The sequence below is a fragment of the Stigmatopora argus genome, chromosome 16 (assembly GCF_051989625.1).
Source record: "Stigmatopora argus isolate UIUO_Sarg chromosome 16, RoL_Sarg_1.0, whole genome shotgun sequence".
Lineage (NCBI taxonomy): Eukaryota > Metazoa > Chordata > Actinopteri > Syngnathiformes > Syngnathidae > Stigmatopora > Stigmatopora argus.
Genome location: NC_135402.1, coordinates 1,026,916 through 1,052,522, shown reverse-complemented (window position 1 = coordinate 1,052,522; position 25,607 = coordinate 1,026,916). Strand labels below are relative to the sequence as shown.

At 42.0% G+C, this 25,607-nt stretch overlaps 1 protein-coding gene and 1 long non-coding RNA gene across 3 annotated transcripts; one reads left to right on the top strand and one right to left on the bottom strand.

The window, feature by feature from the left end:
• The first annotated feature begins 348 nt into the window (after nucleotides 1-348).
• On the top strand, nucleotides 349-24,237 carry slc12a2 (solute carrier family 12 member 2). 2 transcript variants are annotated; one of them, XM_077623413.1, is made up of 29 exons: nucleotides 350-468; nucleotides 1,955-2,248; nucleotides 2,331-3,023; nucleotides 10,834-10,953; nucleotides 11,420-11,495; nucleotides 11,889-11,984; nucleotides 12,293-12,432; nucleotides 12,696-12,806; nucleotides 12,893-13,001; nucleotides 13,704-13,828; nucleotides 13,899-13,983; nucleotides 14,502-14,650; nucleotides 14,722-14,829; nucleotides 14,904-15,027; nucleotides 15,507-15,608; nucleotides 16,611-16,766; nucleotides 16,999-17,098; nucleotides 18,124-18,235; nucleotides 18,323-18,463; nucleotides 19,476-19,582; nucleotides 19,691-19,770; nucleotides 19,892-20,035; nucleotides 20,634-20,681; nucleotides 21,171-21,293; nucleotides 21,719-21,830; nucleotides 22,107-22,193; nucleotides 22,417-22,552; nucleotides 23,088-23,155; nucleotides 24,085-24,237. In XM_077623413.1, the coding sequence occupies exons 3-29, from the start codon at nucleotides 2,469-2,471 to the stop codon at nucleotides 24,218-24,220; spliced, it is 3,450 nt and encodes a 1,149-aa protein (XP_077479539.1). In that variant the 5' UTR covers nucleotides 350-468; nucleotides 1,955-2,248; nucleotides 2,331-2,468; the 3' UTR covers nucleotides 24,221-24,237. The 2 variants fall into 2 exon arrangements, with proteins under 2 accessions (XP_077479540.1, XP_077479539.1); XM_077623414.1 differs by lacking the exon at nucleotides 20,634-20,681 and having other exon boundaries at nucleotides 349-468.
• On the bottom strand, nucleotides 11,691-15,352 carry LOC144091239 (uncharacterized). The gene is made up of 2 exons (XR_013305652.1): nucleotides 14,674-15,352; nucleotides 11,691-14,598 (listed from the first exon to the last, which is right to left on the bottom strand). It is a non-coding gene; the product is annotated as an uncharacterized LOC144091239 (long non-coding RNA).
• Nucleotides 24,238-25,607: the final 1,370 nt, after the last annotated feature.

Genomic DNA, 25,607 nt, shown 5'->3' with positions numbered 1-25,607 from the left:
ATTCTCAATTCAAGCGAAACTGGGACACAAAAAATCAGGAAATGCCAGAAATTCTGGACAACCGGGAGGAGCTGGATAAAGTAGGTTAGGAAAAGGAATGTTGGATTTATTTCCTAAACCCAGGATAAACAACTATTCGCGCCGATGTTAGCGTCGATTTTTGATGTTTTTGGATGGTGGGAGGGAAGAAGAATACCCAAAGAAAATGGCTCTAGGATAATCTGTGTCCATGTGTTTAAAGATTCTACAGGCTCGGGGTGCCATTTCTGTGGAAACACTTGACTGTAACGTGAGAAGTGTGCCACTGGTGAGTTATTTCTGTGACAAGCAAGTTCAAATATTCCAGCGGACCCTCGCAGCATCACCAAATCCTCACGGAGGGAACTGGCGACGACCTTTGGCCCCAGTCCGCGTCGAGATGTTACTTTGTCACGTATGCTGGGAATCTTGAAAGTAAACCTTGACCAGGTACGAGTCTTTCATTTCATCTCTATTATTATTTTTGTTGTTTGTTTAAATGGTAGCCGCAACAAAGTCACCTGGTCGTCGGAAAACCCATTCAATAGAAAGCATGTTTTGGTGCGTCTAAAATTAAATAAGTGTATTGAAAACACGCAATGCCATACAAGAACAGTTCAAAATCATCCTTAATTGTTTTAACTGTTCAGATTATGAATACGGACTGATGTGATTTGCGACGACGCACTTTGAATGTTCCAAGCTGAAGATGTCTTTAGAAGAATAACATTGGTTATAAACACTTGCCAGCAAAGTGCTACATCACATGGCGGTGGATGCAGTTTATGTATCACCACACACGTTTGTTTTGACCATATCTGCGACCTTTTGCTTAACAGGGTACCGTGACGTTCACTAAATGCGACTTAACGGTCCCCCTCGATGCCGAATTCTGCTGCAAAAGTAGGAAGAAAAAAAAGATGATTTTAAACCATAATAGATGACAACTCTGTGTTTTTCATCCGAGGCATCTGCTCATTAACAAACAGCGATATGTAGCGTGTCTTTGAAATAGGGTAACATGTTTTTGTGAGCACATTTCCTATTTCGACAGCAGAGATTTCATGATCATCATTTCTCAAGTGTGATGAAATTAGGAGTAATAAAGTTGGGACACTATTTTTTTTTCCTGTACGGCACACTGGTGCTAGATTCAGAGGTTTGTGGTAAACCTCCCTGGCCCGGTGGAATCGTGTGGCATGGGTTTAGTCTTCCTATCAGAAGTGTGTGAGAGTGTGTGTGTTTGGGGGTTTTCAGGATAAAGCCAACTTTTATAAACATCTCATCACCACCTGACATTCAACTGTTCCTCTTCACAGCTTCAGGTGAAATACAGTCAGGGTTGAGCATGATTAAATGACCAATTTCAACAGTGAATTCATTTTTTTTCTTCACAAAAACAACTTTATTCTTGACGATTTGAACTGGGGAGACTGGTCGTGAATAGATTGAACGTTTACCAAAGTACCCTGAACACACCATCCTAATGTATATCGTCTTCATAATTTACTTTGTTATGACGTTAATTCCATCTTTTGAGATCTCGCAGCATTATCTTACCTATGACGCAAACTGTTTCAACACTATGATGTCGATTTGAACTGGGAAGACTGGTCGCGAAAAGATTGAACATTTACCAAAGTACCCTGAACACACCATCCTACTTTCCATACTTTTCATCATTTGCTCGATGTTGTGACGTTTAATGTCCTCTCGAAATGTCGGAGCATTGTGTTACCTATGACGTAAACTTTCAACTCTATGATGACGATGTGAACTGGGAAGACTGGTCGCGAACAGGTTGGGCGTCCGTTACCGTCTGATTCGTGGTACAATGAGCGTAAAAAGTGACAAGCCGAGCATAAAATTGAACTTGGTGGAAATGCCCCCCGAATGCCGAGTGACGTCCATCTTTCCTCCTCCTCCTCTCACGCAGGCCCCCACCCCCACTGGCGCGAAGTTGAAAGATGAGACGCGAACACGCACATCTCGCGAGGTCACGCAAAGCAGGAACCCACCCTTGAGTGATGCCGACCGCAGTCCGTGTATATTACTGGCGAGGGCGCCGCTAGGAAGCTAGGAGGAGTTGCGGCAAGGTCGACGACAGCATCCTGCTCTCCATTCCAGGAAGACCGAACACCGCCTCGCTGCTCCACGGACTGCTTCACTTTCAAAGCGAAGGGGCTCACTCACCGAAACCCCATTTTTCTTCGCGGCGGCCTCTGGAAAAGTCAGTAGGTGGCTCAAAGTTTCCATGTTGTAGCCCCACGTCTCACACTAACGGGGTTTTCCTTTTTTTGTGTCGTTGCTAGCGTGCTCCGTACGGCTTCCGGAGAGCTCCCCGCTTGTGTTCGCGTGACGGAACCACTCGCCGGAGACCGCTTTGACGGCCTACCGTACACCGTACGCTTCGCGCTACGGTCGGCCCGTTAGTCGGCGTCCAACGTGCCATGTCAACGCCACCCAGCGCGGCTCCCGCTCCGGCGGAGCCGGATTTTTTGGCTCCCGACGCCGGGCTGAAGCCGCCCGGTCCCTCGCACAGTCAGAGCCGCTTCCAGGTGGACCTCGTCGCCGAAGCGGCGGCCGCCGCCGCTGCCGTCGTCGTCGACGACGACGAGTCGCCGAGTTCCGAGGCCACTGCCGGTGCTCCCCCCGAATACCCGGGTACCAGCGGCGGCGAGGAGGCTAAAGGTCGCTTTCGGGTGGTCAACTTCGCCGACCCGAGCGCCGCCGGCAGCCCGGTTTCCCCCGAGGCGCCTCCGCCGCCGGCCGAAGGGATGCAGAACGGGGACACGGTGATGAGCGAGAGCAGTTTGCACTCGTCCACCGGCGGCCAGCATCACTATCACTACGACACCCACACAAACACCTATTACCTGAGGACCTTTGGCCACAACACCATCGACGCCGTGCCCAACATCGACTTCTACCGCCAGACGGCCGCACCGTTGGGGGAGAAGCTCATCAGACCCACCCTGTCCGAGTTGCACGATGAGCTGGACAAGGTAAGAAGACATTGACACTACACCTCTTGCCCCAGGTCACAATTGTCTTCTGGCTTTTTTGACAAAAGCTTTTACTGGCATAAACACCAACTTTAGGACAAATTCGTCTTTCAAAGGCCTCGATTCAAATATTAAGGTCATGTGTTATGACGCTCACATGGGGACAAAGAAGTCAAAAATGTTCCTTTTGAACCTCAAGATGCGGGACTGCGCAGTATTTGTCATTCCAGACTTGCCGAAAGGTCGTCACAATAGGGTGAAGCAAAAAAAAAAATACTGCGGCTCTATTTTTTGCACCCACTCGCTGTCAGGGATAGAAATTTGCGTGTATGGACTAGGCATGTAATTACATATCTGAAGCCTGAGGTCCATTGTGATCGCGGTATTAAGCTCACAGTGCAATAATTATGCCCATAGAACTCCCGTGTGTGTGTGTGTGTAAAATCACCTCATTAACCATTTATAGGATGGGTGGCTATTTTTAGTAATTAAAAAAAAGTTAACCTTTTACAGATCTGGCATTCTTCTAGGCAGACGCCATATTTTGAGTCACGGAGGCCCAGCACAAAGAATGTAGAAGCCATTTTTGATTGAATTATTTTAACTGTCTATATAAACACGTCCTAATACTGACTTGGGTACCCGATAAAGGGTTAATCCGCCGCGTTCCTGCTTTCACGACCATTTTTTTCTTGTATTGAACGCGTACGTCATCAGGCTCGACTGGAAAACATCTGCGTCATAGTTTTCTGTTCAGGCATGCATTTTTCAGGAATTACTTTGATATCAACCTGCATTTTTAAAGGCAAATATATACATTTGAAAAGGGAGGAAAAAAAGCGACACAAACATAGCAAGCATACTCTTTATTTTGGGAACAAGTTTGTGTTATCTACCCTCATCTCTTAAGTTCTCCCCCTAAGGCAACTTTGGCAACGACCAAACGTATTTTGGAAGGACCGCGTGACGAATGATGACGGACGGCTCCTTCGTAAAACCATTGGAGCCTTTAATCGAGATTAAAGAACCGTTTTCTACCAGAGCGTGGTGACCTGGGATCCTTTAATGGTCCTTGACTATCATATAAATGTCAAGGATACTTTTTTTAATGAACGTAAGAGACCGAGGGTTCCATTCCTGCGGGTTCTCGCCTTCCTGTGTGGTTTTTGCATGTTCTCCCCGTGCCAGAGTGGTTTTTCTCCGGGTACTTGGGTTTCCTCCTCCCAAAAAAAGGCAAAGTATGCTGATTAAACACTCCAGATTCCAAGTGTGAGTGTGCGCGGGGACGATGGATTGGCCCTGTTGTTGGTTGGGTTAGGCTCCAGCACCCCCGCAACACAAGGGGCTTAATTAATGAGTTTCTAGCCTATGAATAGATGACGCTGATTCAAAAATAATGTATTATTTCTTATTAGTTATGAGGAAAAATGGATACGAGGTGTGTTAAACTTTTTTTTATTTTTTATTTTTACATAATATCTGATTTCATAATGTGAGAAATTGGAATTTTTATAATTGACATTCTCGGTAAGCGTCGTTTGAATCTATTTGTTTTTTTTTTTACATAATATCTGATTTCATAATGTGAGAAATTGGAATTTTTATAATTGAAATTCTCGGTAAGCGTCGTTTGAATCTATTTGTTTTTTTTTTTACATAATATCTGATTTCATAATGTGAGAAATTGGAATTTTTATAATTGAAATTCTCGGTAAGCGTCGTTTGAATCTATTTGTTTTTTTTTTTACATAATATCTGATTTCATAATGTGAGAAATTGGAATTTCTATAATGGACATTCTCGGTAAGCGTCGTTTGAATCTCGGCTCCTATTTTGTTTGTCGCAAAGATCATTTACGAAGCACGTTAATCACGCTAAATGTAGAGAAACTGGAATAACAGGTAAATAGTACAAAATGGAAGTTTACAAGTTTGGAGGCAGTTTTCAACTTCAGCTGTCTGAAAATGTTAATAATCTGTACTCCCATCTGACCCTTCCATTAATTTGTGATGAAAGGCTTTGGTGGAGGGCACGCTGAAGAAATAGAGCTCCTTTTGTCTTTTTCCTCCAAATATATAAAGCCTTAAAGGCTTTGGCGGAGTTCAGCCATCGCACGTATTTTCATCAAGTCAAATTAACAGCCGCTATCAGAAAATCGGGGATTACGTCAAAAGCCGAGCTTCATTCGGAGCAATTTTGGTGACCTTGGTGGCGACGCACCCTCGTCCGTGTCTCTGCGGCTCAAAATGTGGAATGGAAATTCCACTGTGCAGACTAATCAATAAATCAGGACTGTTTGAGTGATTGGAGGCCGACTGGCTGCCTCTCATTCGAGGAGAATTAGTCATACTCAGCTTAGCCGGCACGCTAATGCTAATGGGTTTTTTTTAGGTTCTTGACTGTACCGTGACGGCTTGGGTGGGATTTTTTGGGTGTAATTTTGTTCAGTAGTTTGGTTATTTCCAATCCAGAGATCATGCGACCGCTCCAAATATATTTTTTTATTCGCTTGACCCATCAGTCGATACTATAGAGACCTTTGTTTAAATTCTAAATGATTAATATTCCGTATTGTGTTATACTCAGAGTGATCAATCTTTTTTTATTCAATACAATGAGCATTTTGAAAACCCGTTTTTATTTGAGAGAACCAACATTTTTCCTTTTACAACAGGAATTTAACCAAAAAAAACGGTATCCTTATACTCCACTTTTCCAAATAAATGGATTAATTATAATAATCTGTGTGGCCCTGACAAGCATAAGCGGTGTAGGAATGATTTTTTTTAATAATACATAATATATCCAGTAATAATAAATAATTGAGTAAATGGATCAAGACAGATGGTACATTTCCCCCAGAGACTGAATTGATAGTTGCTCTAAAAAGGTTTGGCGTGTTGTAGAGCCCCATTCAAGTACCATAAAAATTGGACATGCAATCTCAATATAAAAAAACCCAACCCTGCCAAAGATACCTCCCCCAGGGCGCTTGGACAATTGACACTGCTTGCCGGAGCGTAGCACCCACCCGCGGGCGTACCACTAGACCTCTAACCGAGAAGGTAACCCATTCCATTGTGGTATGGATAGCAATCAACTTGTTTTGCCCAATGAACAAAGTTAGATATACTGCATCATCCGCACTATAAGGCGCGACCGACGGACTTCAAAACGGCGCGCCTTATCATCCGATGCGCCTTATATATTGATCAATATCGCTTAATCATTGTATAAAATTCCCTTTAGCACAGCTCCATCTAGTTGATGTACAACACAACTCCTAACCACTAGGACTACAGCTCCATCTAGTGGATGTATAACACAATCCCGTACTGCTAATGCGCCTTATAAGTGAAAGAAATTAAAAATTAAGATAAGCCGTTTGTAAAAGGTGCGCCTTATAGTCCAGAAAATACTGTCATTTCATCAAAAAAATATTCGAGAGGAACCACAGTGTTAAAAATACACACCTTTAATGCGATAATGGTTGTTCATTGTAAGATTTTGGATGGAAATAGAATTTATTTGTTATTATTGAGCATTGATTCCAGATTTTTACTCAAGCACGGTTCGGACTGTCACTCTCGTAGATCTTGAACTTTTTTTTGCGTACTTTGCCATATTGTTGTGCCCTAGAAAAACAAATATAAAGAACAACAAGAATGAAATACTGATATTGACCCATCCATATAAGGCTAAATTTATAATAAAGCTCTACTCGAGGAATTTTGATGATGACAATACCGTTGTGAGTCATGATTTGACGTATGTGAGAATGTGGCTCCCTTTGTTTGCTTCATCAGAGGTCACACACACACACACACACACACACACACACACACAAAGACACACAAACACACACACACAAACAGGAAGTGAAGGACGCCAAGGGATTTGCCTTTTTTGGCACAAGAGCCATTTCCTTTGTCATGGCTTCTTGCATTACAGCACGCTTAGCAACTGTTGCTTCTTTCATGCACTCCTCAATTAATATCTTATTATTATTATTATAAAACCAAATTTCAACCCAACCCACATTCTGCTAACCGAAACGCTACGTGCTACCTATTTAGCAATCTCTCTTTTTTTGCCCACGACTTTCCACAAGAACCAAGTCGGTTTACCATCGAGATTGTTTCCGTTTTTCGGACATTTTGCACAACATCCCGCCGTCATTTGAAAGTCATTCTCAACCTTGGCCTGCGCAAGCTAGCTTCGTCTTATTAGCCCTGAATTTTCCAATGTTGTTCTTTTTTAATGGGCGGCGTAACCTTGACCTTGGCGCCGGAACCTCAATTGACTGATGGCTTTCAACTCTGTCACGTTCAATATTTTGTACCCAGGGGCACATGAATATGCAGCCCACCCATAAACAAACAAACAAACAAAGAGCCACCCTCACTGCCAACATCCCTAATATACATACAATGGATTATTTAGCATTGTTTCTTTTTGACCATATGTTTGGGATTTACACGCACGCAAGCGCTTCGGAGAAAATAAATGAATGCACGAGCCGAAATATTGACTTTCACTGCGGCCGTCATTCGGGCTTGAATTTTAATGCGGCCATGATTAATATATTAGCATTTGCCCTATCTTTTGCTTATACTGTTGGGGATAAAAATCTGTATTATTTCAACGTTATGTTGCTCACCTACTTTTTGATCATCAGTAGCAAACGCTGGACTATTTTCGCGCTATTGCAAACCACCAGGTTGAAAGGCAAGGATTTCGTATCGCTAAATAGATATAAATAAATAAATAAATGGTGCAAAGGAAATCCTAAAATTCTCCATTCATTTCTTATGGGTCAGCTCTGAAACCAATTATTCCGAATAATCTGTATAAATATGGCTTATAAACCACAGTATAGAGTTGATTTGAAACCAATTTCAATTTGCCTTATTTTGAAAAAGATTAGCTAAGTGCTAACTTCCCATCAACTTTTTTTTATCAGCATCTCACCATCTTAACGCTGTATATTTCAAGGGCAATTTGATGTAATGGCGGTCATTTGTTTGTTTATCGCAGCTCAACTTCCTGTTTTTGTCACGGAGCGCTGTCGGACATCCTTCTGTACATAAACATTTGCAAACGTCTTCACATGTTCCCCATCATGCTTACAAGAAGTATGTGCACATGTTTTCCCCAGAATAGTTCCCAAAATCTAGTTATCGGCAGCACATTAGTCGATATACTGTATTTTCTCGCATATTAGCCGCCTCTGCATATAAGCCACAACCTTAAAATCGTAGAATTTAGCAATTTCTCTCGTATAAGCCGCCCCATGATTGACAATTTTCATCTCCATATTCATGCTTTTAACAGGGAGTACAAATATTTTGTCATTTTGAAGGGAAAATCTGAAGAAAACTCATGTGCTATTTCTGAGATACTGTCCGTAGCGGTCTGGTTTGTCATCCCTAGGTAAGATGGCGGCACCCTGAGCGTGCAATGGCAGGCACAAGTAAGTGAGTTTCTTATGCAAGATACATTTTTTTCCCTTGAATTTCATTCATAGACTTCAAAATCAATTTTTTAAAGCGTTTTATCTGTTTATCTTCTCTCTATTTTGAAATAACTGACCGTATCGGCCGCATTGTTATGGCGTTCCGTGCATGTCAAGTGTAATTTATGCGCGTATAAACCGTACCCTGGATTCAGTCATCATTTTTTTGAGCGACATATACGCATATACGCATATACGTACATGTATGCCGGTACATGAGAAAATACGGTAATAAAAACAACACAGGTCGTGCAACATTAGCCTCCGTTTGAGTTACGCAGTTAATCAAAATTGATAACGCTTACAAATTAGAACTGACCCAGGTGTCACTCTTCCAATTTTCTTTCCGTAAAAGTGGCCTCTTGGATTCCGGTTGTCATCCGGGACTACCCCAAAACAAAAAGGTCGTTGACTGTCGCTGTCATTTGCGCCGGACCTTGACGGGGCCCCAGCAAGAGTCGGTCGGTCGGAGTGCCAGAAAGGAACAAAGAAGCCGGCGGGTTTGAGGTTTCCGCCTCACAATGTGGAGAAGAGCCATTGGCCACCCGATCATTTCCCTTTGTCTCTCTCTCCATCGCTGCATTCGGGAGAAAGTTGAAAGAAAATCACAGATCTCCCGTTTAGTCAAATTCCAAATCGCTTACCCATAGTACTGGATGCATCTTCCGGACTATAAGCTGCACTTTTTTTCAAAAGTTTGGCTGTGGCCACGACCTGCTATGTGTTTTTTAAAGGCTATGGTTATCTGAAAAGTGAGAACAAATTCCTATTTAATGGACTGTTCTTCATTGTTACCCTAACATATGTAGCTTCTTAAGTTCTGATCAAATCGAAATTCACCTGCAAATTATTTTACTCCTTACGTCCCTATTCTTTGACTTTTATAGTCTGAAAAATACGATATAATATCGAATTGCAAGGTGCCCCCTCAATGGAGTGAGCCGGTCGATTTAGTATTTATTTTTTTAGCTCGTGTTTTTAATTCAAAGCTCCCCTTTTCTTGTCCAAACACAATCTCTTTCTCAATGGCGGGAGTGACGTCTATTTTTCCATCACATGGTGTGCAAGCTCCGAAGGCTCAGAAGGAAACGGGCCCAGCTTCACTCACATAAACAAAAGGCTTATTGTTTTTTTTTCCACGCTGTTATTTTACAGCAGGTTTTAGTTTTCCTCCACCCACAGACAAAGACGTAGTAAAATTATTTTTGGGTGAGACATATTTAACCCACTGGGCACTATCCAAGATTTACCGCGATTATTAAAGTGTGTGTACGGTTCAAAATATAAGCCCAATAGTTGATTGTTTTATTTAATAGACTTCATTTATTTGGCTTTATAGTTTGACATTTCACTTTTTCAAACAATAATCCCTTCACGACCGTATCAAGATGCTTCAATTTTAATATACCGTATTTTCTCACATGTACGCCGTATTTGTTGCTCGAAAAAATGATGACTGAATCCAGGGTACGGCTTATACGCGCATAAATTAGACTTAACATGCACGAAACGCCATAACGCAAGACAATGCGTCCGATACGGTCAGTTATTTCAAAGTAGAGAGAAGATAAACAGATAAAATGCTTAACAAAATGGATTTTGACGTCTATGAATGAAATTCAAGAAAAAAATCAACTTTATCTTGCATAAAACCTGAAAAAACTCACTTATTTGTGCCTGCCATTGCGCGCTCAAGACGCTGCCATCTTACCTAGGGATGACAAACTAGACCGCTACAGACACACTTCCTGGTTGTACCGCTCACATGACTTCCTTTTTGAATTTGTCGACGTGCAGGAATGTACAATCCAGCAATCGATTGATACAATATCTCAGAAATAGCACGTGCAATGATTTTTCTTCAGATTTTCCCTTCAAAGTAACACATTTGTACTCCCTATTAAAACCACGTTTACGTTTACCCATACTGTATACAAGGCTACGGTATATTGATAAGTTGACAAAAAGATAGCAGAACACCTAAAAAGACGATCGGCTTCCACGTGGTGGACAAAGGATTAAAAGCTTGTTTTAAAATGACGGAGGCTTTCCCTGTTGAAAATTCTCCACTTCCAACTTGTCACGAGCTGTTAGATAACTTCCTCTAAGAAGCTTTATATCTCAGCAGCTCCCCTTAAATTGCCAGGAGGGACGGAAAGAGCTTAAGACGTCCAGGGAATTTCCTCTGCACGTGTTCCAATGTTTACATTGAGATTTTTTTGACAAAGTTTGTGTCGCTCGGTCAAATCGGACCGTCTTCTCTCCCGTCTTAAAAGCCGTTTCGCTGTTTTCCAGGAACCCTTCGAGGACGGCTTCGCCAACGGCGACGACCTCACGCCGGCCGAAGAAGCCGCGGCGAAGGAGGCCGCCGAATCCAAAGGGGTTGTCAAATTTGGCTGGATTAAAGGAGTTCTGGTTTGTAGTCTTACGTTGGACCGTATCACTTCTTCAGGGGGATTGTGGGAAAAAAATAATCACTATTTTAGATTGAAATCATCATACTTTGTGGGAAAAAAAACTATTGTTTTCAAACCTAGTATCTATTGAGTGACAAAACATGCTAACATGCTACATGCTAACATGATAACCATTTTAAAAAGTCGGAATCAAAATAAGCGATAGCCAAAACTGTACATTTAAATACATTTTGGAGGTTGGAACTGATCAAATAGAATTTTACAAAATTCATACTTGTTTACTGGTCAATAACTTTTTTTTAGATATTCAGTTTGATTTACTCTTAATTATAATGATAAACAGTGAGATGTCGAGTTGACTCTTTTGCTAACTAAATTATTGGAATGTTATTGTCTGTTGGTATTAAAATTTGACCCACAAAGGAAGATATTTACGCAAAGAATGGTGTTTGTATCGTTTACAGGTGCGATGTATGTTGAACATCTGGGGTGTGATGCTCTTTATCCGAATGTCCTGGATTGTGGGCCAGGCTGGAATTGGTAAGTGACTGCAAACTTTCTGGTTTCCTCTTTTAAGCTCTGGGTATCACCGTCGACGTCCGTACGAATATCGCGGTTCATTGTAGACCAAACATGGCCGCTACTATTGAAAAATCACAAAGTAGGGTCACCCCTATTCTAACTACTTTTTTCAGAGTTGAGTCCTAGTAGCAAGAGTGGCTAACGAGTTTCAGCGTGCATTGTCATATTTTAATGAACTTAAAAATTGTTTTTGGAATAAATAACAAGAAAAAATAATAATCGCAATAAGTGAATTTGCGATAATCAAGGGAAGTAATAAAGTAATTTGTGACAGGATTATCAGTAGTTTGCCCCGATAGGCATTTCTTTTTCTACACAGCTGTTTTAAAGGTAACATGATGTCTTTTTCAGCTCTATCTTGCTTGATTGTTGCCATGGCCACCGTGGTGACCACCATCACGGGACTCTCCACTTCAGCCATTGCAACCAATGGATTTGTTCGAGGAGGTATGCATGTCTCTAAAAGACAGAAAATATAGCATTTAGCTTTTTTTTTTGTTTAATCCACCATCTGGTTAACATTTATTTCTACCGTGTTGTTTTTGCCCTACCTCATCATAAATCTGAAGATGAAAACGCTAATAAGCGCATTGTTTGGCATCCAGTTCATCGTGATGGCAAAAAATAAAATAAAAAATGACGTCAAAATGCGATGCCATTATCAAAATACTTGTTTATGACACCACGTTTTTTCCTAGTGAACTGGTCAACTCCTATTGACTGCCGATTGTTTTCCGACGTCTTGACCTTTGTAGGCGGAGCATACTACTTGATTTCAAGAAGTCTTGGTCCAGAGTTTGGCGGCTCCATCGGGCTTATCTTTGCCTTCGCCAACGCCGTGGCGGTGGCCATGTACGTGGTGGGCTTCGCTGAAACGGTCGTGGAACTTCTGGCGGTAAGACGCTTCACCCTTCATTCACGTCAAGGGCTTTGGTGGTGTTTATTTGATATTATTTGGACTTTATTACTAGAACTGGCCGATAAAACGATAACGCTAATTATTGTGAAATAATTTTTGTCAACGGTAATATTATAAACTTTCGATAAAAACTCATTTGAAACTGCAATTACACCACCTGACCACCACAGAGAGCGGGGGCGCTGTTGCGAGATGAACGCTAGAAAAAACACTTCAATAATTTTGTTTCTCATTTTCAGGGTGCGGATGCCCTGATGACGGATGAAATTAACGATATTCGAATTATAGGAACCATTACTGTCATCCTTCTCCTGGGAATTTCTGTTGCGGGGATGGAATGGGAAGCCAAGGTGAGCCAGTACGAACCAGTCGTCTTTATTCCCTATCAAGAAAAAAAAAATTCCAACTTGGCAACTTGTCAACTTTCCTGCCTCAGGCCCAGATCTTCCTGCTTTTTGTCCTGGTGACGGCAATCATCAACTACTTCATTGGAACCTTTATCCCCGTCAAGTCAAAGGAATCCATGGGCTTCTTTGGCTACGATGGTATGACATTGTATCTCTTTGTGTAGCCCACATGTGTCAAAGTGGCGGCCTGGGGGCCAAATCTGGCCCGCCGCATCATTTTGTGTGGCCTGGGAAAGTAAATCATGAGTGCCGACTTTCTGTTTTAGGATCAAATTAAAATGAAGATTATAGATGTATATAAAATTTCCTGATTTTCCCTCATTTAAATCAATAATTTTCATTTTTAATCCTTTTTTCTGTTTTTAGTTCAAAAATCATTTTGTAAAATCTAAAATATATATACAAAAAGCTAAAATAAACATTGTTTTAGATTAAAAAAAAAACCTGAATATTCCGGGCTTTTAATCAAGTTCTTTTAATCCATTTCTAAAAAAAATATCTAAAGATTATATCTAAAATGGTCCGGCCCACGTGAAATCAAGTTGACGTTAAAGCGGCCCGCGAACCAACCCGAGTCTGACACCCTTGGTGTAGCCTATCCGGTCTGTTTTCCCATATCTCCCTCCTCTAGCACCCCTGAATCAAATGGTCAACTTATTACCTAGGTCTACAATGTCTTCTGTGTCTGTACTTGCTACTGTCTTGCTACTGCAACCAAGGGAATTTCCCAAATACGGGATGAAATAAAGTTATTATTTAATCTAATCTAATCAGCAAGATGTCCAGAAGCTTGATACCGATCCAGATGATTTGCTGCTAATATGCTTCTTTTTCTCCCAGTTTCTATCATGTGGGAGAACATGGGTCCCAATTTTCGGGGGGAAACGTTCTTCTCCGTCTTTTCCATCTTCTTCCCTGCCGCCACTGGTATTCTCGCTGGGGCCAACATTTCTGGAGACCTTGCGGTGAGTTCAAGGTTTGGAAAGATCTTCCTGTTCTCCTTTTTATCTCACACATCTGGGATTCTCGTTTCAGGACCCGCAGCTGGCCATTCCCAGAGGAACGCTCCTCGCCATTTTAGTTACCGGAATTGTTTATCTGGGAGTTGCCGTATCTACAGGTATTTAGTTGGCTCCATATCATTTCCTTTTTCAGACCCCTGAAGACATACCTGTCAATTTTGACCAATTGCTCCCCTTATTAATGATTGCAATTCCCTTAAGCGTTAAAAAAAACGTACAAATGCAACGCGGCACATATTCACTCACATAGGGCGCACTTTAAAGTCTAAAATTTTCTCAAGTGGACGGGGTGCCCATTCAGTATGCACTAAATTCAAGATTCTGCTGTCTGGGTACATTGCTTGCTGACACGCTATATTTATATAGTGAAAAGGCTGAATGCATATCATGCTTAACGCATGACAATATTAGCAGTCGACTATGCTGTTTTCCTCTGCTACCAGTGACTGAGACGATCCGAATTAGAGCCGAAAAACGTAAAACGAGATCGGATTTACAAAAAAACGTACAAAAAAAAATCCTGTACAAAAGTTGTCATACGGCGTACGCCATTTGAAATGATCAAAAATGTATAATATGCAGGGAAAAGGTATAAGTTGAGTGTTGTCCATTCCAGGTTCCTGCATCGTGAGAGACGCCAACGCCACCATGACTTCTCAGTTGGGTTTGAATTGCACCGACGCCTCCTGTAACTTCGGCTTCGACTTCTCGTCCTGTAGGAAGGACGGAGTGGAATGTCGCAATGGTTTACTAAATGATTTCCAGGTAGGACGCACAATTTGACTGACCGTTGCAGGATCAACCCAACGTTGCGTATTTTTTGACGGCCCGTCCAGGTCATGAGCATGGTTTCGGGCTTTGCGCCAATCATCACGGCCGGAATCTTTTCAGCCACTCTGTCTTCGGCGCTGGCGTCTTTGGTCAGTGCGCCCAAAGTGTTTCAGGTAAGACCAAGCAAAAGACAGAATTTTCTTTCTGAGAAACAGACCGTATGAATAACAGCATTGTGATTTGACAGGCTTTGTGTAAAGACAACATTTACCCCGGCCTGGGAATGTTTGCCAAAGGTTACGGCAAGAACAACGAGCCTCTCCGAGGGTACATCCTGACCTTTGTGATTGCTCTTGGCTTCATCCTAATTGGTAAGGTCGCCACCACATTGCTCTACCATGTAGTCAGAGAGGGAAAATTAACAAAAGCCAAAAAAACAGGAAAATATTTTAGTACAAGACATTTTGAGTCCCATTTAAAGGTGTCTTTTTGTACGCGACATGACGTACCGTGTTTTCTCGCATATACCTCGCATTTGCCAGGGTACGGCTTATATGCGCATAAATTAGACTTGACAAGCAGGAAACTGCAAGGTGACAAAACGTTATAAAACAAGACAAAGCGGCCGATATGTCAAAATAGAGAAAAAGATAAACTGATAAAACGCTAAACTAATTTTATTGGAGGTGAAAATTGTGATTTGGGGCGGCTTTTACAAGAGAAATTGTCAAATTCAAGCATTTTAAGGCCATTTTAAGCTCGCGGAGGGGGCTAGTATGCGAGAAAATACGGTAAGCGGCGACAAAAGCGCTTTTAAAAAGAATTTGGTTGCTGCTGTTGTATTTTGCAGCCGAGCTGAACATCATCGCTCCTATCATCTCCAACTTCTTCCTGGCCTCCTATGCCTTGATCAACTTCTCGGTGTTCCACGCTTCGTTGGCCAACTCCCCAGGTAAATCCAAAGATGGTGAGGGAAAATAATGAAATGGATTCTGGTCTATCTACACTATCAGAGCCGTTTACAGGAGTGGGATTGAGTCCAAAAAATTGTGAGGTAGCAGCTACGTGTGCCTTCCGGAATGAAAACGAGTCAAAAATATATGTTCTGGTTAACTGTGTTATTATTTTTTTGCATATTGAATTATATGCTTTTTCTCCTTTTAACCCCAGAGCGCTAGCTAGCTGTGCTCCAGGTACAAATACTCCGTGTCCAATTCTACCAAGTACATTATTCTATGACACGCACATAAACGGTACATGGCTCAATTTGAGGCTAAGCCTTTGAAAAATATGGAGGAAATATATATATATATATATATATATATATATATATATATATATATATATATATATATATATATATATATATATATATATATATATATATATATATATATATATATTTTTTGATTAAAAAAAACATTTTGACCTGGAAATTTTAGCTTCATAATTCCCAATGTCACTCAAGGGAAACCTTGCATAAATCTGAGTGAAGTGGCAATGGTCAATGTACCGTTTGTGTTGTTGTCGTTGTTGTTGTAGTCATTTGTATAACAGTCCAGCATCACTAAAATTCCAATTTCTGTTATCCCTCGACAGCAAGTGGATAAAAAAAGCAGGTTTAACTTTCTGATCTCATATATAACAGACTGATAACTCATTTTTTTTTAACCTACGCCCATTGAACATAAAAAAAACTCTCTCTCCATGCTCTTTATAACATTTTTTTTAGTTGATGACCACGCCCCCCGATAAAAGGTCATATGTTCCCTCCCCTTTTTGTCTTAAACCGCTTAATCCATTCTTTACTTATTGGTGTAGAATTTTGAAAAAGTTTAACGTCTAATTTCTTGATTTTTAACGGACGCAACGGTTCGGGGGTGCCCCCGTTTTCGAACGTTTTTGTTCCGAGTGATAATTTTATTATTATTATTTTTTGCCGTCTCCGTCCCAGGTTGGCGTCCGAGCTTCAAATACTACAACATGTGGGTTTCGCTGGCCGGAGCGGTCCTCTGCTGCGTGGTCATGTTTGTCATCAACTGGTCGGCCGCCCTCCTCACCAACGTCATTGTTCTGGGACTCTACATTTACGTCAGTTACAAAAAGCCGGGTAAGTCCGCACGCTCCACATCCCATTCCGTAAAGTGCCGTCCATGCAATTCCCGATGCCGTCTGGCCCGCGAGTGCAACGCGGAGGCGCGTGGACACAGTTTGACGCTCAGCTACACATACACGGCGGGCTTTCTCATTGGCCGACACGCCACGCGGGGTCAGACGGCCCGTGGCTCGGCGGGGTGACCCGCAAACACGCTTTCTAATTCCAAGGCGTTCCTCCCATCCAGATGTGAACTGGGGCTCTTCCACCCAGGCTTTGACATACCATCAGGCTCTCACCCACACTTTGCACCTCAGCGGAGTGGAAGACCACATTAAGAATTTCAGGTACTTCAACTCATTTGGATTGCGCTTCAACCAAGTTGCCGTCTTTTCTCGCAAAGAAGCCGTATTTGTAACAGGGGTACGGTTTATATGCGCACAAGGCTTGCTATACACTTTTTTTTTAACCAGTAGATGTCGGCAAAGTAACATTTACTATTTGTTGGTTATTTTCTGTTTTGCAGTAAGAAAACAACCATTATTGGATGAATTAATTCCTTATGATATTGACACTAATGTGCTTTTAATTCATACAGTATCTCAGAAATATCACGTGCGATGATTTTTCTTAAGATTTTCCCTTCAAAGTAACATATTTGTACTCCCTTTTTTTAAAAATGGCTAAATTGTAAATCAGGAGGCGGCTTATACGCGAGAAATTGTAAAATTCAACCATTTTACGAGTGGGGCTTATATGCGGGGGCGGCTTATTTGCGAGTGAATACAGTAACATTGCCTGGCTGACCGGTTATTTTGACTCTAACATTACAACATAACCAGTAAATTAGCCTGAATTAATCGCTTAGTGTCAAACGTGTCAAACATGTGGCCTGCGGGCTGGGGAGTGGCCTGCTTGGGGGGTCCAATCTGGCCACTTTGTAGCTCATTCATACTGTATGTATAGAATTAAATGCTTTTATTTTTTTCCTTGACAATGGTGCCGCAAAACCACACAATGAGTTGAGGGATGTAGTGCACCATTTCCTAATTGCAATCCCATTTGTTTATTTGCCCCCCTGCTGTTGAAACGGGCCCCTCTGGTGGCAAGTAAGGGAACTTTTTGGGCCAAAACTCAAGTGATCTCGCCGTCCTTGATGTGGCCCAAAGTGAGTTTGACAGCCCTGAAATATTGTCTTCAGAATTGTGATTCTTGTGGCCTCCGAGGTCATTCTCGTGTCCTCCCGCTAGCGACTTATCAACCTAAAGAGCTTAACATATTTCCTTTGATTGTGCTAATCTCCTCCGAGACCAGGGCAACACGAAAACACTTTCGGAGCAGTGACCTAAAGAGTTTTGCTTGTTTTTTTTAGACCCCAGTGTCTGGTAATGACCGGTTACCCGAACTCCCGGCCGGCTCTACTGGACCTGGTCCACAGCTTTACCAAGAACGTCGGCTTGATGATCTGCGGTCACGTTCGCGCGGTGAGCCAATTCTTTCTTTTTTTTCCTCACGACGTGACCTTCACACCCCATCCTGGCTTTCGTCCTGATGTGTCTTTTCAAATTAAGGGTTGCAGAAGGCCAAACTTCAAAGATCTGGCCACAGACCAGTCCCGGTATCAGCGCTGGCTGCTAAAGAACGAAACTAAGGCTTTCTACACGGCTGTGTTTGCAGAAGACATGAGGCAGGGGAGTCAGTACCTCCTTCAGGTAGGAAGACTTTAGTACCCAGAAAATATAGTGTAGCAATTTAAGGAGGTGGATTTCTAGCAGGGCGGTCTCACAGTTCTGGGCCTCGAGGGTTCGGTCCAAGGTCGGTCCTCACTCTGTGGAGTTAGCATATTCTCCCTGGGCTTGCATGGGTTTTCTCCGGGTAATGAAGTCCCAAAATTATGCTAGGCCAGCTGGTTGACACTCTAAATCACAGGTGTCAAAGTGATAGCCCGGGGGCCAAATCTGGCCTGCCGCATCATTTTGTGCGGCCCGAGAAAGTAAATCACGTGTGTGGACTTTCTGTTTTAGGATCAAATTCAAATGAAGTGTATAGATGTACATTACATTTCCTGATTTTTTTTTTTTCCCCCATTTTAAAATCGATCATTGCAATTTTTTAATCCAATTTTTTCTTTTGTGGTTTTAGTTCAAAAAGCATTTTGTAAAATCTAAAAATAAATATATAGATATTTTCCGTTTTCCACTTTAATATTGAACATAATTAAAAAAAATGTTTCCATATGAAAGATGATTAAAATAAATTTTGAAAAAAGAAAAAGCTCAAATAAACATTGCTTTAGATCTATAAAAACTGACTATTTAGGGCTTTTAATCCCATTTAAAAAAATCTAAATATTACATCTAAAATGGTCCGGCCCACATGAAATGGCGTTGACGTTAATGCGGCCTGCGAACCAACCCGACTTTGACACCCTTGCTCTAAATTTTCTCACCCTAGCTATGATTGGTTGTCCTTAGTCTCCTTGTGCCCTGCCATTGGCCAGTCATAAGTTCGGGGTGTGCTGATAAATGGCTGGGATAGGCTCCAGCACCCCTGGCCACCCTTGTGAGGATAAGCGCTTCAGCAAATGAATATTTGTAGCTATTAGCTGTTATTATTATTGCCCGGCTTCATCAGTGCGCATAAATGGACGAGGCAGGTCGGCAAAGGTTTACAGGACGTCGTCTTGCATGATGGATTAAGCCAAATTGTTGGTTCCTTTTGAAGGCTGCAGGTTTGGGTCGCCTCAAGCCCAACACTCTCGTGCTGGGCTTTAAGAATGATTGGAGAGATGGGGACATGATGAACGTGGAGACCTACATCAGTATGATCCAGTAAGTTTGAACTCACCGCCGTATTCTAGAGTTGATCTCGCTTAAGCACCGTTTTATTTTAATGCTAATCTTTGATTCTGTCTTGTTTTTATTTTAATCCTCTCCCAGCGATGCCTTCGACTTTCAGTACGGCGCCGTTATTTTAAGATTGCAAGAAGGATTGGACGTCTCGCATATCCACGGGCAAGGTATGCCATCGGCACCAGCTTTGTTGTTCCTCACGACGCATCTTTAAATCAATTCAAATATCCAAGTTTCAGATATTATTTTCCCTCTACTGCCAATAAAGTAAGTCTAATTGTCTTCCAGATGATTTGCTGTCCTCCCAAGAGAAACCCTCTGGGATGAAAGACGTGATCGTGTCCATTGACACCAGCAAAGACTCGGACGGGGATTCGTCCAAGCCGTCTTCCAAAGCTACCAGCCTCCAAAACAGTCCAGCGGTCCAGAAAGGTGAGATAGCTCCCACGGTATCGGCGCCAGAGTCCACTTCAGCTTCTCACTAATTCGGGGGTCTGCTCCCATTTTGAGGAGGTTGGCCCAATCGATCGACCAGTGGCAATTGTGAAAAAGTGAGGCAACCGTAGTCGTAGGTAGAGTCAGATTTGACTTTGCAGAAAGGATTCTTGCTGAGTTTTTTTTTGCCAGAAAATAACCGGTCCTCGAAGCTTTTTGACACACCTTAGTGTGCGTTTTTATTTTATTTATTTATTTTCTCTCGTGTGTCGCACATACATGACTTAGACTTAGTACTATCATAGCACTCTGTACTGGGTGTTTCGAAAAATGACCGATTTGAACTTTAACACGATCAATGAGGGGTGGATGAAGAGACGACATTTCTTCCTTCCTTGCCTTTTATCCTCACGAGGTTCGCGGGGGTGCTGGAGCCTATCCCAGTAGGCAGGGTACCCCCCTGACTCGCCAGACTAGATATTAATATTTGCTCGGTTTGACTTACGAAGGCGAGGCATTCCGTTAGCGTTCAGTCAATGGCAATCCAACCAACTTTGAATTTTTCTCTCCCTTTTGTCTTCCGTTTGTTCCCCAGATGAAGAGGACGATGGCAAAGCTACATCGCAGCCCCTGTTGAAAAAAGGCAGGATATTCCCTTAACCAGTGGCCTCGTGGCTTTCTTTTGCAGCGTAACGCTTGTCGTCTTATCTATGGCTTACTGTCTTCTTTCCGATAGATCGCTTTCTTTCTATCCGATTTCGAGATTTAAGACCGCACTCTTGACTCCTTTGTGTGTTTTTGTGGCTAAAAGCTAATCCAACTTTCTGTAACAACCTTTTGTTTCTTCCAAACGTCTTCAGTCTGGCTGCTTCTGGTGTCTGCAAATGGCGCGTTGCTTATCTTAAGGTGCCGACCACGCGCCGGGTGTTTGTGATTGCTGTCGCTTTGAGTCGCAAAGTTCTTGGCAGCTTCTCCGTAGTCTTGCTCTTTGTCGTCCGCCGATATTTCCTCGCTATCGAGGCGGTATCGCTACCAGTGGGATTTTAGAATGTTCCCATTTATTTTGACACTTGAGTGAGCTTTTGCTTTGCTTTCTTTTTTTCCTCCCCATGTCCGGCAACCATCTCCGCAGACAAGAAGAACATGAACGTATCGTTAAACGTGTCCGACCAGAGGCTGCTAGAGGCCAGCCAGCAGTTTCAGCAGAAACAAGGGAAGGGCACCGTTGATGTCTGGTGGCTCTTTGACGATGGAGGTATGACTTCGGGAATTGGGTAAAGATTTTGCATTTTTCGCAGTGGACATTATTACCGTCTGGTCGCAGAACTAAACACTTCAGACCAGTTCGAATTCATATTTCTTGGAGTTTAAATCGGACCGAATTGAAAGGGTTTAAAACGCAGTGCAAAATATCCACAATAAATTCTAGACCGTTCAAATGATTCCAGAAAGGAGAACAGGCGCTTTGTGAAAAAGCCCGGAGACCGTAACAAAACAGCATTAAACAAATATGTATTCATAGCAAAAAAATCGCAAAGAAGTGAAGTCGTGATCATCGAGGGAAGACTCAATGGGAGTTTTAGTCCAAGTCCTTTGTCGTCTTGTGGCTATATTACTTTATCGAACCTGTAAATAAACCCTGTGGCATTTTGTTTTCAATGTTGGATTTTTGTCACGTAGGATTGACTCTGCTCATCCCCTATTTGCTGACCAACAAGAAGCGCTGGAAGGATTGCAAGATCCGAGTTTTTATGGGCGGCAAGATAAACAGGATTGACCATGACCGCCGAGCGTGAGTACAGCCCATAATTCACTCTTGTCACACTAATGTTCCCAAAAAACAGCCCACCCACACTCCTCTCCCTTTTTAATTTATTTATTATTATTTTTACGCTTGCCTACATTTGTAAGCGCTCGCTTAGCATCCCATTTCGATTGGCCGAAACAATTTCATTTTTTCCCCCCAAACTATAATATTGAGCGTTTCTTGCAGTTCATCGTTCAATGTTTATTTTTGTTGTTTTTCTTCAATTTAGTAGCCTTGTTTTCTTTTGTATATTCCACACAGGATGGCCACTCTTTTAAGCAAGTTCAGGATAGACTTCTCAGACATCACCGTGCTGGGGGATGTCAACACCAAGCCCAAAAAAGAGCAGTAAGTTATTTCCACCTGCTTTTTGCTCTTTTTGGATTTTTGTTATCTTTCGTACACCGCGGACAACCGTTTTTTTTTAAATAAACAGTGAATGTGGAATCATCTTTATTCCAATTTTCTAAACTCAGATTTGGCTGGAGTAGGTTGCTACTCCTCCCATCGGTGTGGAAATATTTAAAGTAAAGTAAGTCAATAAAGCACGGAACTGTTGTCTTGTTTTTAGCTTGGCTGCCTTCGAGGAGATGATCGAGCCTTACCGCTTGAAAGAAGACGACATGGAGCCGGAAGCCGCCGAGCGTTTGAAAGACAGCGAGCCGTGGAGGATCACCGACAACGAGCTGGAGCTTTATCGTGCCAAGGTCTGGAAAACGTCACGTGACCCACTCCTTCGTAGCGATCGTTTGCGTTGCCGTCAGAGTTGCCGGGAAGACTGCGTTTACGGCTCTCTCCCGCTTCTTGTTTGCCAGCGATAGGGTGCTTTTTGGAAAAGCGGCGATATCCTCCTTTTAATTGCGTAGAAGAAATATTTTTTCTGCACTAGAGGGCACTGGTGCTCTTTGGATAGGTGATAGAGATTTGTTTTGTCAAATTGACGATTTTTCTATCCCAAATGCGGCCTTTTAGAGGTTATAGTACAATATATATAACATTTTATATAGCAGACATGCTAAAATATATTTTTGTTAGCAGTTCCTGGTATTCTTTTCACCGCATACTTTATTGGGGATTCATACTTTTAAGTCAATATTTTAGATGACTACTTTTACGTGACTCATATTATTTGGAAGTAATGCTCTTGAGTACAAGAAAAAATGGATACTTTAGCCCAAATTGTAAAGAATAGAAAAATTGTTTTGGTGTGTTTAGCATTGAATATTGTTTTTTTTTTTTCAGACTAATCGGCAGATCCGACTTAACGAGCTACTGAAGGAACACTCCAACACAGCCAACCTCATTGTCATGTAAGAATCCTTCCTTCATTTCAAGTACGGTATATTCTGGACTATGAGGCGCAACTAAAAGGCTTCAATTTTCTCAAAAGCCAGCAGGATCAATATTAGTTCATCTATGTATGAAATTCCCTTTAGCGCAACTCTAATGGATGTATAACACAATATCCTCCTATTACTACCACCAAAACCGCTCCCACTTCTGCGTCTTACAATCCAGTGCGCCTTATATATGAAAACAAAAATGTTTCCGATTCAATGGAGCTGCGTCTTATAGCGTGGGGGGAAAAACGGTATCATCAAGGATCATGGTGTGTTTGCAGCTGTACTGTGTAGACGGGGGCATTTTATGTACTACATAACAAAGGAAATGTCCATGGTGGGGTGCCAGCCCTTAGATCACATGTGTCAAAGTGGCAGCCCGGGGGCCAAATTTGGCCCGCTGCATCATTTTGTGTGGCCCGGGAAAGTAAATCATCAATGCCCGACTTTCTGTTTTAGGATCAAATTAAAATGAAGATTATAGATGTATATTAAATTTCCTGAATTTCCCCTTTTTAAATCAATCATTGTCATTTTTTAATCATTTTTTTTATGTTTTTAGTTCAAAAATCACTTTGTAAAATCTAAAAATATATTTTTTAAAAAGCTAACATAAACATTGTATAGATCTATAAAAAAACTGAATATCCAGGGCTTTTAATCCAGTTCTTTTAATCCATTTATAAACCAAAAAAATGTAAATATTATATCTAAAATGGTCCGGCCCACGTGGAATCGAGTTGATGTCAAAGCGGCCCGCGAACCAACCCGAGTTTGACACCCCTGCCTTAGATCAATCTCAATAGTTTGGTTATTTTTACAGATATCGGAGCATCAAAGGTGTTTTCCTTTACGCGTCAGGAGCAAAATATATATATTTTTTTATTTTTTCTCTTCAGGAGCCTGCCGCTAGCCAGAAAAGGCGCCGTGTCGAGTACTCTGTACATGGCCTGGCTGGAGGTGTTGTCCAAGGACCTGCCCCCCATCCTATTGGTGCGTGGAAACCACCAGAGTGTCCTAACCTTCTATTCTTAAAAAAAACAAAGCATCTAAAAAAAAAAACACACACACACACACACACATCCAACAAATAGTCTGTTAGCAGACCCCTTATAAATATATATATATATGAACATATATATATTCCAAACATAGCTACATAATTCCAAGCTGTGTGCACACTGTTTTTAAGGAACGTGACTAAAACGTAGAAAGGACAAGGATGAGGAAAAAAAAAAATACAATCAAGGGTGAGTGTAAGGTGCTTTTTTTGTAAAACGGACCCACTCGCTCACGTTATTTGTTGCTAAAACACCCGCATTTTCTCACGTCGCTCCGACGGGATCGCCGCTTGGCCATTTTTCATTCCCCCCAACGTTTTTTTTTGGGGAACTGCTTTTGAACGGTTTGGCGCCGCCGCGGCCTTGGCCTCGTCGTGACCGGCCGGACTGGTTAGAATGTTTGTAAAGCCTCGACGAGTAACGGAGTGCGCTTTTCCTCGGGTATTTGAAGAGAAGCACGTAGAATTCTTTGCGACACCGCCTTTTATGGATGTGCCTTCCACCCTAATCGGACATCAATCTTTAGTTAGATGCCAGTATATTTGCATTAATAGATAGTTTGATTTTTTTTTTTCTTCCCAATCTGATTCTTATTTGTGGCGTGCATTTGACGACTTTCTACCAGTCCCCCCTTTTTATGGTTTTGGCCCATGGTGTTCCTCCTTGGACTAACTTTAAGGTCTTCCTTTTAAAAACTTCTTCATCTTTCCAAAGCCTCAATTCCTCCGTTGGGCTTTTCGGGGCCACTTGAATTAACGGTTTTATTTACTTTTTATCTAGCTACAGTATTCCCACACCAGCCTGCTGTATCTCATGAAGGCAATTGTTAAACGGTTATTTTTTGTTTAGCTTTTTTAATTTTAATTTCTCCGTCTTCCCCCGAACGCGAATGCCACTATCCAACAAGCTAGTTAGCAACTTTTTTGCCTTAATGCCAGAAGTAATGACGAAAGCTTTTGTAAGCCATACTGGAGAGGTCACATTTGTTTTCATGACCATTGAATAGACCACATTTCTATATAACGCTATATATATATGTATATGTCTATATATGTCCACTATGTAATCGCCCCCCCCCCCCCCCCCCATCCAAAATATTGCTTGATGTAGCTCAGCTCAACCAGAAGCCGCTTCCGTGGTGACTCAAGCTATAACACGCCCACTTTAGGACTCAGGCCCCTCCCACTCCACCCTTTGTTCGCCATCAGAATGTATGTAGTCTTATATAAAAGTGACTTTTTGTTTGTTTTTGTTTGTTGTGTTCCTCCCAAACTTTGGAACGCTTGCCGTTCTGCGTCATGTGACACGTTAGAATGAGTCAAGTCGGAATGAACGTATACCTCTATGCATTTCAGATTGTA

Bases quoted from the DNA above. Each gene is read 5' to 3' on its own strand.
- slc12a2 (XM_077623413.1), top strand. From the start codon at position 2,469: ATGTCAACGCCACCCAGCGCGGCTCCCGCTCCGGCGGAGCCGGATTTT. The intron at 14,651-14,721 runs GTAGGACGCACA...CGGCCCGTCCAG, and splicing joins GTTTACTAAATGATTTCCAG to GTCATGAGCATGGTTTCGGG. The intron at 14,830-14,903 runs GTAAGACCAAGC...GTGATTTGACAG, and splicing joins GTGCGCCCAAAGTGTTTCAG to GCTTTGTGTAAAGACAACAT.